This window comes from Astatotilapia calliptera, chromosome 11 (genome assembly GCF_964374335.1).
Source record: "Astatotilapia calliptera chromosome 11, fAstCal68.1, whole genome shotgun sequence".
In the NCBI taxonomy this organism is placed as follows: Eukaryota; Metazoa; Chordata; class Actinopteri; order Cichliformes; family Cichlidae; genus Astatotilapia; species Astatotilapia calliptera.
Window position 1 is genome coordinate 31,976,012 of NC_137432.1, and position 14,093 is coordinate 31,990,104.

The window sequence follows — 14,093 nt, forward strand, 5'->3', positions numbered from 1 at the left end:
TTTTTTATTGTTATAATTTTGATTTGATATGTCAAACGTTAACTGAAAACTAACGTTTTACCCCAAATATGTTTTTTGTGGTGATTTGTGTTGATGCAGCGCGGCCCCCGCATCGCCTCCGTCTTCACTTTGTAATTTCATTGGCCAACCGGTTGTCAATCACAGCCGGGACACATTCAACGTAATCTTATTGGCTTCGTGTGGGATATTACTCCACTTCTATTGGTTACTGTATTTGTTAGTTACAAGGGAAACGCCGGCCCTAACGGTGATGTCATATGTCGTTACGCCATTTTTGTTGGAGAGCAGTCGTGTTCAGAAAAGCAGGATTAGATCCAGTACAGGTACAAAAAACGGTACCTTGAATAATCATCTCTTTGAGTTGGTCCAGCAACCGACGAGACACCTGCGTGTCCTCCACACTCACAAAATGTCGTCAGAAAACCTGGACTCGGATACTCAGGTGGACTACGAGGACGAAAAACAGGTGGGTTTCTGCCTGCTATCTTGATGTTGTTAGCTAACCTCAGAGCATGCTAACTAAGCAGTGGCTAGCATCAGTTAGCATAAGTGTTTGCAGTAAGCTTAGCGCTGCACCAATGCACCGGGGAAGACCTGGAAGATGCGTACAGCCGATATGAGCTGCTCTGTATAATGGAAGTGGTTTAGTTGTAGCTGCCATAGCATAGAAGCACCTTGCTTGTGTGTCACTTTGTTTTGTCCCTTGCTTGGTGTCATTGGCTGGCGAGTCCACAGCAGCTCAGGCCTCATTGGTCTGTACCCGAGGGGGGGTTTACACACTAAATGTGTGGCCTGCGGTCTCCAGATAAAGGCATGACTGGGTAATTTCACTCAGTGCACACTGAGTAAGTAAAGATAACTGCGCTAAAGTCGAATAGAAAACTGTCTTTCCTGAATGGCTAGCAGTTTCTGGATTCCTGGTGGTCTTGCACTGACTGTGACAACCAGCTGCAGTGCTTCCGCATTTCCATACTATGCCATAAGCACAGCAGCGATGCCATGTAGTCCATTATTAGGATCGAGGGTTTGCCAAACATTCTTATGTCAGTATCTGTTAGATTAGTGTTGACACTCGTTAAGTTTATTTACACTGTACCAACAGTGGGGCAGAAATAACAAGATAAACACCCGTGGTGGATGCTAACATTAATGTCAGTATCTATTATCTTTACAAGAAAGATGTTCAGTCCTAACACTATAAAGCAAAGGTTATAATGTAAAGTCTAGTTTTCTCATTTTAAGTACTTTTAACTTTGTTTTTATTATTCACATATCTAAATTGCGTTACTCAATACGAGAAAACTAATGAAAAGTGGAAACTAAACGTTGCCCAGCCTTTACAAGGTAGGAAGTTAAAAATTCAGACTTTGCTTGGCAAACTTGTTGATTTCTGTTTATAACCGTGCATTACTGTTCATGCCCTACTAATCATAAAGTTGAAGGGAATAGAAATTGTTTGTATTGCAGTGACAGATGTTGCTTTATGACTGTTGATATTGTCATAACTCAATTTGAATCATGAGTTTTTGTTACTGAGATTCTGTGTGAATTAAGCTGATGCCACAAAAGGAAATATTATTTTAATATTTCATCTCTTCGTATGGCGACACAGCCTGTGCATTTAAGCTTTTCCAGTAGTTTAAGCAAACCTTATAAACAGGACTTTTAACCCTGTCTGTTGCTTTAAGTGAACAAAAAAAGACAGTCCTTCCTGAGGGGAATATTTAGTTATACTGTAACTAAATATTCCCCAGTTCCACTGTGTACACAAAGACTGTGTTGGAATCTGCAGTTTCCCTGCATCAAAACCAAATATAGTACCTCATAAATTTCTCTTCATGGACCCAAGTGAATCAGCACACTCTGTGCAACACCTCCTCCACCCCCACCCCCCCAAGGGAATCTGTTCATCGGCTTCTGTGTCCTGGGTCACATTTTATCCCTGCCCCAGCAAGCTTTATAGGCTGAGTGCCCTATCTTGTCTCTATAGTGGAAGTAGGTCTATGCTGTGCAGCTCACTTGAGGTGTGTTTATAAGGAATGTCTAAATGCCCTTTGGAGTTTGTCCATTATAGTCTTGCACTAGCCTGTTTTCTGAAATAGTTTTAACATGGAGTCAAGCGCTTGACTCCTGCTGTGTGCACAGGGTGGTGCCCCAGATTAGTAGCTTCAGTATCTACCTGTCGGGTACTTGAATGGCAATGTCTGACTAGTTTTACTAGTATTCGGCAGAGGCATCAGCACAAGCCCTTCCATTGTTTCAGAATTCCCACTGTAGGCTTCAGCAATCTAAGCCTAGCATTGTTTGGACAGCCCGGTCATGTTGTTATTTCTTGACCCAAATTTTCAGATTTTCTCTAAATGTATGACTACATAACATAGTAGTTACTATTACCAGAAACACAGTTGAGCACAAGATCACAATAGGATTTAGCAATTAATAGCATAGATTTTGTGTCTTGTTTAAAAAATGGAAAGTTGCAGAATTCAGTTACTATAAATAATGGACTCTGTTACAGCGTTTAGTTTTATAGTAATTTTGAGATTTCAGCTTTATACATTCTAGTTTTATTTTTAATATATGCATAAACAATATTTTGGTCACAAGATCTTTAGCAACACAACTTTCCAATAGAGCTTTAGTTGTTTGTTACTATCATAAGCTTCTAAAATCATTCAGCATTCATTCTTAAGGTCCCTGGTCGTACCAAGTTTCCTCTCAGGCATTATGGTGTTATGAGAGACTGTAAGAGGAGGACAGTCATGCTGTGACTCATGCTATCATGGAGTATATGAAGTTTCCGCTAGTCACTGTCATGCTTTTGAATCCCTTTCACAGCATTACTTTTAGGTGTTTTTAATGTACTGGTCCTGTGCTCCACAGTAAACTTGTAGTCTTTGTGGAAAAAGTTGTAGAATTGCAGGGTGGCCAGAAGTGAGTGGCTATCACATGACCAGCTGTTCTAGTTGTGAACTTTTCTGAAGCTGCATCCACCGACATTTTAAAGGATCCCTGTTTTTCTGCAAAACAAGAGGGTTAAACCTTTTTTTTGTCTCTACAGGACTCTCAAGAGAAAAATGCAAACCCAGTTAAAGCAGAAGAGGCGAAGCTGAAGGCCAAATATCCTGGTCTGGGCCAGAGACCCGGTGGGTCAGACTTCCTGATGAAGAGACTACAAAAAGGAGTGAGTTACTATAGTTTGCCTATGATGCGATCAGAGACAGCAGCAGCCGCAACAGCAGTGGAAAAACAGGACTGTGCGTTAATGAGAGCTTCTCAGAAAACAAGTCATTAAACACCTGCACCCCACGTAAAATTGAAAAAGGATAGCTGTTGTTTTGGTATGGTCAAGCTGCTGTTACTATTATTGAACAACGAACAATTTGAATGTAATTGCAGTGAACATATCTTTAATTTTTAATAAAGATATCAGCGATCTAAAAACCCAACTGATAAAGTTTATGCTCACCTTAGAAACCAAAGAATCAAGGCTCTACCTAGAACCACCATTGAGTTGTTGATTCATCAGTGCTACAAGGGTAAATTAATTGAAACGAAGAGAAAAATAATTTCTCCATCCTCAATAGACTGGAATACAAAGCTGCTAGATTGATGGCACGTGCAGTACAGCTTGTGTGACAGAGTAACTTTAATTTGTATTTTGAACTGCAGAACAGAGCACCCAAAGGAAACTTTAACTCCAATCTCACTTTTCCCGGATTTAAAATTGTATGTCTCTCTCCACCTGCACATGCTCTATATGCTTCCACCTCTAGAGGTTGTTGAAAGTCATTCTGGGAAACATGGGTAGGAGTAGGAGTAGCCAAGACATTCAGAGGGAAAAGCGTTTTATCATAAGATAATAAACACTATCAGAGACTGAGGAGGTAGGTAATCTCATACTTAAATTTTTTAAATGTTGAAACATAAGCATATGATTTGATTAAAGAGAATAGCATTACCACTGTGGTATCTTCTCTGATGTGTGAGCACTATCGACATATTTGTTATTGTGCTGGTTCTAGTTCTCTTTAGCTGTTAAACTGAACACTGTTAAATTTATAGTAAGGAACAATATTAAAGAAGGAAATGCAAAGCATGCTTTATAATGATTACAGCTTATATGGTGACTGTATCCTCATTTTATAAAAGGCAATTTGGAAGGAGGTAGAAGATGATGCGGCTGGGTCTTAAAGCTACATTCAGTTAGCATTGTTTCAAATTTTATTAGGCACACACAAAACCGGTTTTTAAAGCTGTTCTGGTTTATGGGTATGATTGTGGTGTTCAGCATTAAAAAAATATGGTAGTTAAACTCAGGCTGCTAAAGATGAGTATGAATTTTCCTCCATCTGTTACACAGGAATACATTTGGAAAGTTTTCTATAGCACTAGTGCAATCAGCAATAACCCTTTGTACAAATATGTAAGCACTGTTCTCAGTATTTAGCATGTCGCTAAACTTTGTAGCACCTCTGCTCTCTCTTTTCACGCAGCAAAAGTACTTTGATTCGGGTGACTACAACATGGCCAAGGCCAAGATGAAGAACAAACAGCTTCCTGTGGCAGGGCCTGACAAGAATCTGGTAACTGGTGACCACATTCCCACGCCACAAGATCTACCCCAGAGGAAGTCCTCCTTGGTGACCAGCAAGCTAGCTGGCTAGCCTTTGTCATTCAAGAAGCACCCTCCCCCCCTTCCCCCCCGGGATTCCCAGCAAGCATCCCTCCTCCACTTCACCTGTGTCCCCAATATGTCCATCCACTCCCCTCTCTTCCTTTTACATCCCCATGCACCACTGGCTTTAACATATCGGGCAGAGTTGTATAAGTTAAAACTCCATTTGCTTATATGTGGGTGGGGCGGGATGGGAGGGACGGAGGTTTAGGAGGCCCACAAGGTCACAGCCTTCTCTGCCTTCCCACAACGCACAGCTCTGCCCCCTCTGTGCACTCTGCGCTACCGCCTCCCTTATATCTTGGTTTTCAGTGTTCCAAGATGCATTACAGTAGGTGTGTGTGTCATCGGGCAGGGGTAGGATGGGATGAGTTAATGCACTTTGTATTCTGTATAGTATTTTTTTTTTTTTTTTTCATTTTTGCATCCTGAATGACACCAAAATAATGTGTGTACGGGAGTTAGGAACCATGATCACAATGTGTTCTTTGAGCTTCATCTTCCCTTTCTATGCTGGTAGCTAGCTTCAGCGGGAGGGTTTGGAAGATATATGTGAATAATTGCTTGCTTACCAAATCTGTGAGGGGCAGCTTAAGGGATACTTGGCATTCACTAACACCCTATTGGGAAATGAGTGGAAGTTTCCTTGCATCTCACCCCTTCAGTCACTTCAGTCAAATATAATCTGACGACAACTGCTGCAGCTCATCCAGGCAGGGATTTGAAACACTTTTTTCTCTGTCTGTGTGCTTCTGTTGCTTTTATTTCCTACACCTTTTGCTCCTGTTTCTCTCATTTAAAAAAAAACATGGCTGCATGTTTGTAATATGTAACAAAAAAAAAAAAAAATTAACATGCTTTTGTAACAGGAGTGGAGCAGCTGCTTAGTAAGTGATCAAAACAACCACCTAAAGTCCTGAAATGTCCACAGTCACACTTCTTTACTTGCTTTGCTTTATGCTATTCTGACAATCCATGTACACACGCTCCTGTTTGCTGCCCAGGGTGGGAGCCAGTTGAGTATATCCTGGTATTATTTTTAAAGGCTGGGAACCCTGCCAGCCTATGAGCTCAGCCTTTGTGTGGTTGCTGTTGAGATGCATCAAGATATGTGCTAACTATGAGCCTAAAAGATTTGTTGGGGGGGAAGCACCCTGCATAGTGTATATGCTTCTGTAAATAATACTCAAACAAGCACGTAACTCGTGATAAGCTTAGCGCTTTAAGGACTAAACCGGCTAGCATGCCTGAGAGAAATGGTAGTGCTAAATCAACTCAGTTGGGATTACACCCTAGGATTTCTGGCTTGGATATTCTTTGCTTTAACAACTGAGCCGAATTCCACATTGCAAGCCCAGAGGCTGTGGATACACTTGTCTTTTCAATGTGACTGTTACTATCCAATCATCCTGCTTACATTGCAATGTGATGAGGCAGCTTTGAGCCCACACTGATCTGGCTAGAGATGTAAGGAGTGATGTGGCTTCCACATATCTTTCTGGCTATTTTTGAAGCACTGATGCAAGCACTTCTAAAGGTTTTGTATCCAGCCACAAAAGTCTCATTGAGATGACAAAAAGTACCCAGAGTCGTTGCAGTCATACTTGTGTCTTTCAAGGCCATATGTAAAGTAAATTTTTTTTAGTATTTAAGGGTTGACTATGAAAAAAAACCTAATTCTGACAGTGATTTCTAATTTCATGTAAGAGAATGTTTTAATACTTAAGAATGAACAGTATGTCATAGTGGTTCCCTTAACAGCTGACCTCCTTTCACTGCAGTTCACATAATGAAACACTAACCTTAGTTTAAAAAAAGTTCAACTACTTCACTAAAATCTCAGCTGGAGTATTGCCCTACATTACTACCAGCACGTCGTAGAAGTTTATTCTCTCCAAAACTCACACTACTCATATGGATGTTTGATCTCAGGGGTGTTAGAGGGTAAACGACAGGCAACCTGATAAGTGCAGCTCTATAACGCATCATCACGGGCTTAAAGTGGAACAGGGCATATCTGCAGGAGCGCCAACACTTGCGAAGCAGAGAGAGATTTTATAACACATGGTGAGGGGGTAATCCCACCTGTTATCGTGATTCAGCTTCTGAAACAGGTCAATGGAACGATCGCTAAATCTCTATACTTTGAATGTGCGCCCTTCGCACAGTCAAGAATCTGAACTGGATGCCGGCACTCACTGAGAATCAGTGTAAATTACTGCTTCAGGGAACCTTCACAAACGCACACTCCACCACGTAGGCTAGGTAACAGGGTGCATGCACCATCACGTTCTCGACCTCACTTATTTTTCAATGAGACTTTAAAATGTGTCAAAGTTGCAGTGGGTGAAAGAGGACTGACTTGTGCATATATGCTTGTTGTTGTGGTGGTGTATGAATGCACTGCTTTTCTCTGTTCCAGCTGTTGTAAATAGACTTAAACAGGAAATTATTTTTGTTGTTTCCCACTTGCGTTCCACTCTTTCATAGCCCAAGCTATTTCTGATTCAATGGTTCCTCTCTCCTTTCTGTTTAACACTACTTCTGCTGTATCTTATTGTATCGCAGAGGCTATGTGAATCTGTATCAAATGGAAATATGTGTAAATGCTGCTGATTCAGTCAATGACAAATCTAAGAGAGCATACCCTGTAAAGAACATCTGTCCTCTTGATTCTGCCAGTCTGACTCTTTAAGCATCTCACTTCAAGAGTCATAAAGCTCCTGTGGCAAAAACTGGTTACATGTTAACTATGTTAAACTTCAACTTAAGTGCAGATTCCAAAAAATGTATGTATAAATGCATCGTTGGTTTGGAACAAATGTGTGGTCTAGCCAGATCTTAAAATTCTGAGCTGCTTTGTCACTTTGATAAGAACAGACTATTGTGTTGTGTTTAAAAAGCCTACATTATTTCTGCTTCAAGAAGTAAGCCCAGGTTAAATAAAGAAAAGGTTAATATGCTGTGATGTTATGAAACAACAGTGGAGAGATGTTCTTGAATGCTACTTGATGTTTGGCTTTGCAAGGAGCAGTGCAACAAGAGGAAATAGCTGGGTATGTTTCATACCCAACACACAGGGTGTCTCTTGTTCAGCTATGATAAATATGTGCCAGAATGTATAAAATAATTAACAGGCTGTGTGCTCTGAAGTACTTTTGTGCTGCTTTTACCTTATCTGTTTTCTTGTTTTGCAAGTAATATTTTTTTTTCTTGTGTTCTCTTAATGCATAATTAGTATATTTCATCCTGGCCCAAGACTGCAGGGAAATCAGATGCACCCTTGCTTCCAAGAAAAAAAAGGGTTTACATGATAAACAGGATGACTGGAGAATACAGGAATGATTTTAAGACTTCAGAAGTACAAGGGTACTTGGAATGTTTAAGTTGTGTGGAAGTAGGTGAGAGGATTTTTGTCAGTATTTGAAATAAACTTTTACATTAATAAGGTGCTTTTGTGGGGTTTTGTTTTATGAGTTCAGTTGTTCATCCTTGTTACATGTTAAACAGATGAATTAGCTGCTGATTAAATCCTAAGATTTCTTGCATGGTCAACAGAAGAAATCTTGGGATGAGGCGCAAAACCCGGAATGTTCTGGGTTTAAAAAAAACAGAAGAAGGAAGAAGCATTCTCAGACACACAAACGCATAGGAGGCGCAAGCTTTCATTTAACACTAGGGGGAGGCATAATCATGCAGGTGTGAGAGACGAGCCAGGATGGAAAATTCTAGGTGTTTCTGTTATACCAGCATATAACATGAAAGGTGATGAAAGCTACTAATTAGGATATATTTTGACATTGGCAAAGCAAAGACAGTTCTTTAACTTAAGGAAATGTGTCAACATTGGCATTCTGTCAGATCAAATGCACTTCTGCTTATGTGAGGATAGGGTTGTTGTAAATCAATGGCACGTTATGGAGCTCGGAGATTTAAGATGATGGTTTCCTATACTCCTTTATTGGTAGATTAGTGTTGGAGTGATATCAAAGGAGTGTAATGGTGTCACTTCCTACCTAGGTGAATGTCCCTCTACAGTGCAACACATCTGTCAGAAGATAATCCAATACACTATAATTTTAACATTATATTTTAACCATAAAGTCTTAAACTACTTTATTATTATTAGTTAAATTAAATTGTGTTTTGCTTTGAGTTTAAAATATTTTACTTTGCTTTATCATTATTATTATTTTTGTTGTTATGTTGCCAAGCGTAGGAAAATAATTAATAATGAGGACATAACAACAGAGTTTTAATTATAACCTCTGTGCGTGTTTTCAGTTGTATTGTTATTATTAATTTTGGGAGTATTTATGACAATGCCTAACACGGTTTAAACTGGAAATTTTTCCACGCCTACGTCGTGCGTCAGTGAGGACTATAAAAAGGCGGACTCAACCGTTTTCAGTGCGTTACTTCCGCTCGAGAGAAAATGCCAGAGATGAAGCGTTAGGCAAGAAGCTAGCTTTTTGTCAAATATAGCCTAACGCCGATTTTCTTGTCGAAGTATTTTTCGTGTAACAGTTTGGTGTTCGTTTGAAGTTAACAAGATGGCCAACTATATGATGTTGAAAAGGAACCAGTGCACCTTAATGGAATATCTTATTCCTCAAAATGGAGTCTTGGAGGGACCAATGCACTACGGATCGGGAAATTCCTCTCCGCAGAACGCCACAGGCTCCTCTAAAGACTCTAGCAATGGGATTGTGTCCAATGGTACCCCCAAACGGCCGGACAACCTCGAGGTAACCTCAACAAACGGGTATAAAACAAAAGCTATCCGGGACCGGGAGGAAGACGGTTCGTTGCCGAGCACCCCGGAGTTTCATTCGGACAGTGAATCCGACGAGCAGCTGGAGAGAGAAACGAAACTCCTTATTCACAGTTTTTTGGGTGACTTTATTGGACTTTCTCAGCCTCAACGAAAAGAAACCAAAGCACTAAAGACGATGAAAAGAGTTGTTGCGGACGTATTAGAAAAGCACAGATACGCTTACAACGGTAAGTTGAAACCAGTCTGTGCGGATTTTGCACAAAGACCTTTCAGAGCGTTTGTCTGCTTCACTCACAGGCTGCCTTTTAACTGCTTCAAGTCACCACAAGCTTGCAATTTTTAAACCGAGACCAAACTGCTAATATACTAAAATAGAATTTACACATTTCACTAAACTTCGACTTAAAATAAGTGACTTCGATTTTCTGATCTAGTCTAATTTTCTTTTCGCAGGAATGATTAATAAATTGTCATTGGATGAAAGAGACGAGGATATGTCATTTGTCGGTGCTGTAGCGAAGAGCCTCTTTGGAGACCACACGACCAACTGGGGTCGTATTGTCAGCTTTATGGCCTTCGGGGCAGTGGTCTCTCAGCACCTGAAGGAAAAGGGCAGGGACAACTACGTGGCGCTAGTGAGCCAAGAGATTTCTGCATACCTGCTGTCTGAACAGCGAGACTGGATTGTAAAAAACAATGCATGGGTGAGTAGTGACATGATTGGGGGAAAATAACTGCATAACTTCCTTTTATTGTCCCAGAAAGTATTTTGTGCCCAGTGAACATAATCTGCCTCTTTCTTACCCCATCTTTCTTTTTCCTTTCCAGGATGGCTTTGTGGAGTTCTTTCGAGTAGCAGACCCTGAGTCGATAGTCAGGCACACACTCATGGCCTTTGCTGGATTTGCTGGTATTGGGGCAACACTGGCCCTGTTGATCAGGTGAATTTGGTGGACACTGAGCAGCAACCTTTTTTTTTTTTTTTTTCTCCTTTTCTTTTTTTTTTTCCTTCCCCATTGGACACCTTTTCAAACCGCTTTCGGGAGGTGGAATGGACAAAAGGAAAAAATGTTTCAGAAATACATTATTTAATTCAGAAGTCTATTTTTGCTAAAAGATGTCATAATAAAAAGGAAAAAGACATTTTTTTTCCTTTTTTGCTAGTCTTTTTTAAATGATTGTTTACTCACTATATTTTGTTGTATAATGCTTTGGTGGCAGTGGTTTGTAAGAATGACCCAGATCAAAACTAGGAAGCGAAACCTGCATGATTCCAGTTTCCAAAATCCATTCAGATCTTCTACAATCTTTTGAGGATATCTGAAGTCAAGAGAGTGCTGGAGGAGGTGGATTTGCATGAGTGTGGCAGTACTTCCTGATTATGAAAATGCTGGAACTGCACTAGGAGACAAGACCAACAACATGGACTTTTGACTGTAAAAGGATTCTGGAAATTTTGAATCTGTTGAAAAGCTGAACAAGGACTAAGAACAGTTGGGGGGGGGGGGAGGCTGAGGCTATGTGCTTGAACAGAAAGCAGTCTATGATCCAGCTGTAAGCTACAACCCTGTACAGATCAATTAAAGATATTTAATTTACATAGTTTGGCCTTTTCACACTCTTTGCTTAAAAAGGAAATTCGCAAAAGCAGGAAGTTGGTTAAATCTATGCTCGTTAGTTCTAATGCTGCTTATTTAGGCCTGTGCAGTAAAGTTGACACCTACACATTTGTTAGCCTTTATACAGTCACACCACAACCCAAATGCAGCACAATGGCTGCCATTTCCTAGAAATTTTAGGCTGCAGCAGCACCTTCCTCACACTAAGTGCTCAGCTGCATCCACACTTCTAGGTGCATCTGTAGCAAATTATCTGCAAAGAGCTGGTGCACAATAACTGAATTCAACAAGCAGATTGTGAAACTAGGCTAAAGGAGTTCATAACATCCTGAAATTACATAACATTGTCTACTTCCTGTGTTTTTTAGCTACCTAGAGACTAGTGACTTATCACATATGGCACATTTGATTGGGTCTTTGCATTTTTAATGTCTGGGTATATTTTCATGCGTTGATGCAGTTTATTCTAGTTTGTCTTTTAACTGCACACATCTTTAAAGTCTTTGCCATCCAGGAGGTTTCTAAAGTACACTTGACTTCTACGGTGTTCTGCTGCTGTTTTGTTGAAAGCAATCCTGATGCGTGGCTTCACCCATGTTTGTTCAGATCCTCCTGTTGTCTCGGGTTACAGAACAAACACTCACTCAGGTCTCAGGAAGAAATGGAGTGTGTCTCGCCATGGTGATGATCCACAGCAGGCCTACCCTAGTCTTCTCCTGTGGCTAATGTTATCTACCACCCAGGTTACCCCTGTAGTTAACTGTGAAGAACAGACTGGTAGACAATAGGGAATTAAGGCTGAGGTAATTTCATAGAGAAGTTTGCGCAATACCCGAATGGACTGGGTATGCAGAAAAGAAAGCTCTGCAGTGTGAAGCACACAATCTTTAAACAACCTTGAGACTGGTAACTAGGAAGTGTGTGTGTGTGTGTGTGTGTATTTCTCCTTCTGAAGGACTAAAGCTGTTTTCCAGCGGTAAGAAGTGGAAGATCTGATATAAAAGAGCAAAAGTGGTGTGCACAAAAAGAGGGAAGCACACTGTCACTACATATTGGCAAACCAATTCTGAAAATGCCAGTAATTTAGACAAATGTAAAAACAAAGATTTTGTATTGAACTGAAAATGAAACAGTTGCTGAAATGGGTGTTGCGCTTGCAAATTTCAAAGTCATTGTAGTTTATACACTGGGATAGGTGGTCAGTAGCAGCAAAGGGAAGCTGTAAGATGAATTCTGTGACAGTCTCACAATATACCTTTTTCTGTTTTTTTTTTTTTTTCTTAAACTTTTTAATTTTCCAGCTGCATTAGTTACGTTCAGATACAATAGTGAAGCTGTAAACTGAAAAAGCTCACTCCAACACATCAGCTTGAATTCCTTTCGTGGGATAGTTTGAGGAGTGGTTTAGAAACCTTTGTCTGCACATACCATCACAGAAACTACCCACGCAGAGAGATAAAATGGTTGGGCCTAATCTGTCTTTACTCAGACTGCAGAACTCTTCTGGATATCAGTCAATATACCCCCCTTTGACATTTAAAACTAGTGATTTTGGTCTGCAGCTCATTAGGTTTTTGTTTTATAGTGCCTCTGATAAGGCAGTCTGCCTTAACTCCCATCAGAGATATTCAAAAGTAAACTTCAGAAAACAGTTTTGGTTTCAAGTCAAACCCATTTCAGTTGCTCAAGTGTTTCTTTTGCAATTTTGAAACATGAGCCTGAGGACCTGGCAAAGATGGTATTGGTTAAGTTGCTCTACTTCCTCATAGCAACAGCCCGCCCCTTGATTTTAAAATAAGCAGTGTTTCTGAGAAGTCAGCTGACGCAGAAGTTAATCTTTAACGACACTGCACACTGTAGAATTCTGAGAACTCTGACCCTGAGATACAAAGATAGGCCCAGTTTTCGCAGTTTGCTTTAACACTGCGTAAAAGGGGAGCAAAATTTGTTAGATTAAAAAGTTAAGTGCTTGCATGCCCTACTAGCCACAAAGAGACAAAACAAGAGTTCAGAGCTGCTTCACTGGTGCAGAATTAGAGGCTTGCACTGTTTACTTTAAGGTTTGAGAGGAAACTTTAATTAAACCTTTGACTAAGTTTGTGCTTGACTTGAAGAGAACCTGTTTAAATAACTGTGCAAAGTATCAGCTGATGGCTCTCCTTTAATGGCAGGAGTTCCTTTGAGCTAAACAAGTTTAAATAAAATGTAAATGGCCTGTATTGAGTGCTAGATCAAATCCTAGTTTCTACACTACATTTTGCAGACATTAAAGCTAAACATTCACTCTGTTACTTTTGGTGGCTGGGGCCCGTTCACAGCCTTTATCTCTGCTGACACTAGTGTCCCACGCTTCTTTGGAATCTGTACCTATAACTGGTTTGCCCAGAAGAGAAACGCCTGTTGAATGCCATTTATGCAAAAAGCAGACATGTGCATGCACATTCTCTCTGATAAAAGCAGCTACAAACCTGCCCTTGTTATAACTCACACAAGCCTTTCATTCATGCTCAGTTACTTATAAATGGATGTCAACAGTCTGTAAAAAATAAATGAAACAAACAGAAGCAAAGAGTACATATGATCTGTTATGTGCTCGTTGTGCAAGAAACCTGCCATGAAAATATTGAAACCACTTTGTGTCATATAGTCCACATTGCAACTCAGTGCTACTTAGATGACATTGCAAAACTTTAAGGACAAATTACAGTTCTATAGATTTACAGACAAATTTAACAAATTTATGAACAACTTTATTCATATGACTGTTCATTAGCGATTGTTTTGCACCACAATGGTTCCATGATACTGGACTTCACTACATCACACTATCTTTTTTTTTTTCCTTCTTCTTTTTATGATAAGATGGTTGACTTCAGTTCACCTTACACCCAGTGGATACCTGCCACCTCGAGTGTCAGAAAGTAGAAACGTGGCTGCAGTCCTTTTTTTTTTTTTTAATGTGGTATTGTTAGAGGAGATACTATACAACAGTTGCAAC

At 40.1% G+C, this 14,093-nt stretch overlaps 2 protein-coding genes across 2 annotated transcripts; both read left to right on the forward strand.

Moving 5' to 3' along the window:
- Window positions 1–2: 2 nt before the first annotated feature.
- ensab (endosulfine alpha b) lies at window positions 3–8,151 on the forward strand. The gene is made up of 3 exons (XM_026183928.2): window positions 3–487; window positions 3,083–3,205; window positions 4,518–8,151. The coding sequence occupies exons 1-3, from the start codon at window positions 272–274 to the stop codon at window positions 4,686–4,688; spliced, it is 510 nt and encodes a 169-aa protein (XP_026039713.2). The 5' UTR covers window positions 3–271; the 3' UTR covers window positions 4,689–8,151.
- An 896-nt stretch (window positions 8,152–9,047) lies between these two features.
- On the forward strand, window positions 9,048–11,074 carry mcl1b (MCL1 apoptosis regulator, BCL2 family member b). Its single transcript, XM_026183974.2, has 3 exons — window positions 9,048–9,703; window positions 9,930–10,180; window positions 10,305–11,074. Exons 1-3 carry the CDS (start codon window positions 9,253–9,255, stop codon window positions 10,419–10,421), a joined length of 819 nt encoding a protein of 272 aa, XP_026039759.1. The 5' UTR covers window positions 9,048–9,252; the 3' UTR covers window positions 10,422–11,074.
- Window positions 11,075–14,093: the final 3,019 nt, after the last annotated feature.

Coding starts and splice junctions, on each gene's coding strand:
- ensab (XM_026183928.2), top strand. CDS start 272: ATGTCATATGTCGTTACGCCATTTTTGTTGGAGAGCAGTCGTGTTCAG. Junction 488..3,082: donor ACTACGAGGACGAAAAACAG/GTGGGTTTCTGC, acceptor TTGTCTCTACAG/GACTCTCAAGAGAAAAATGC. Junction 3,206..4,517: donor TGAAGAGACTACAAAAAGGA/GTGAGTTACTAT, acceptor CTTTTCACGCAG/CAAAAGTACTTTGATTCGGG.
- mcl1b (XM_026183974.2), top strand. CDS start 9,253: ATGGCCAACTATATGATGTTGAAAAGGAACCAGTGCACCTTAATGGAA. Junction 9,704..9,929: donor GCACAGATACGCTTACAACG/GTAAGTTGAAAC, acceptor TTCTTTTCGCAG/GAATGATTAATAAATTGTCA. Junction 10,181..10,304: donor TTGTAAAAAACAATGCATGG/GTGAGTAGTGAC, acceptor TTTCCTTTCCAG/GATGGCTTTGTGGAGTTCTT.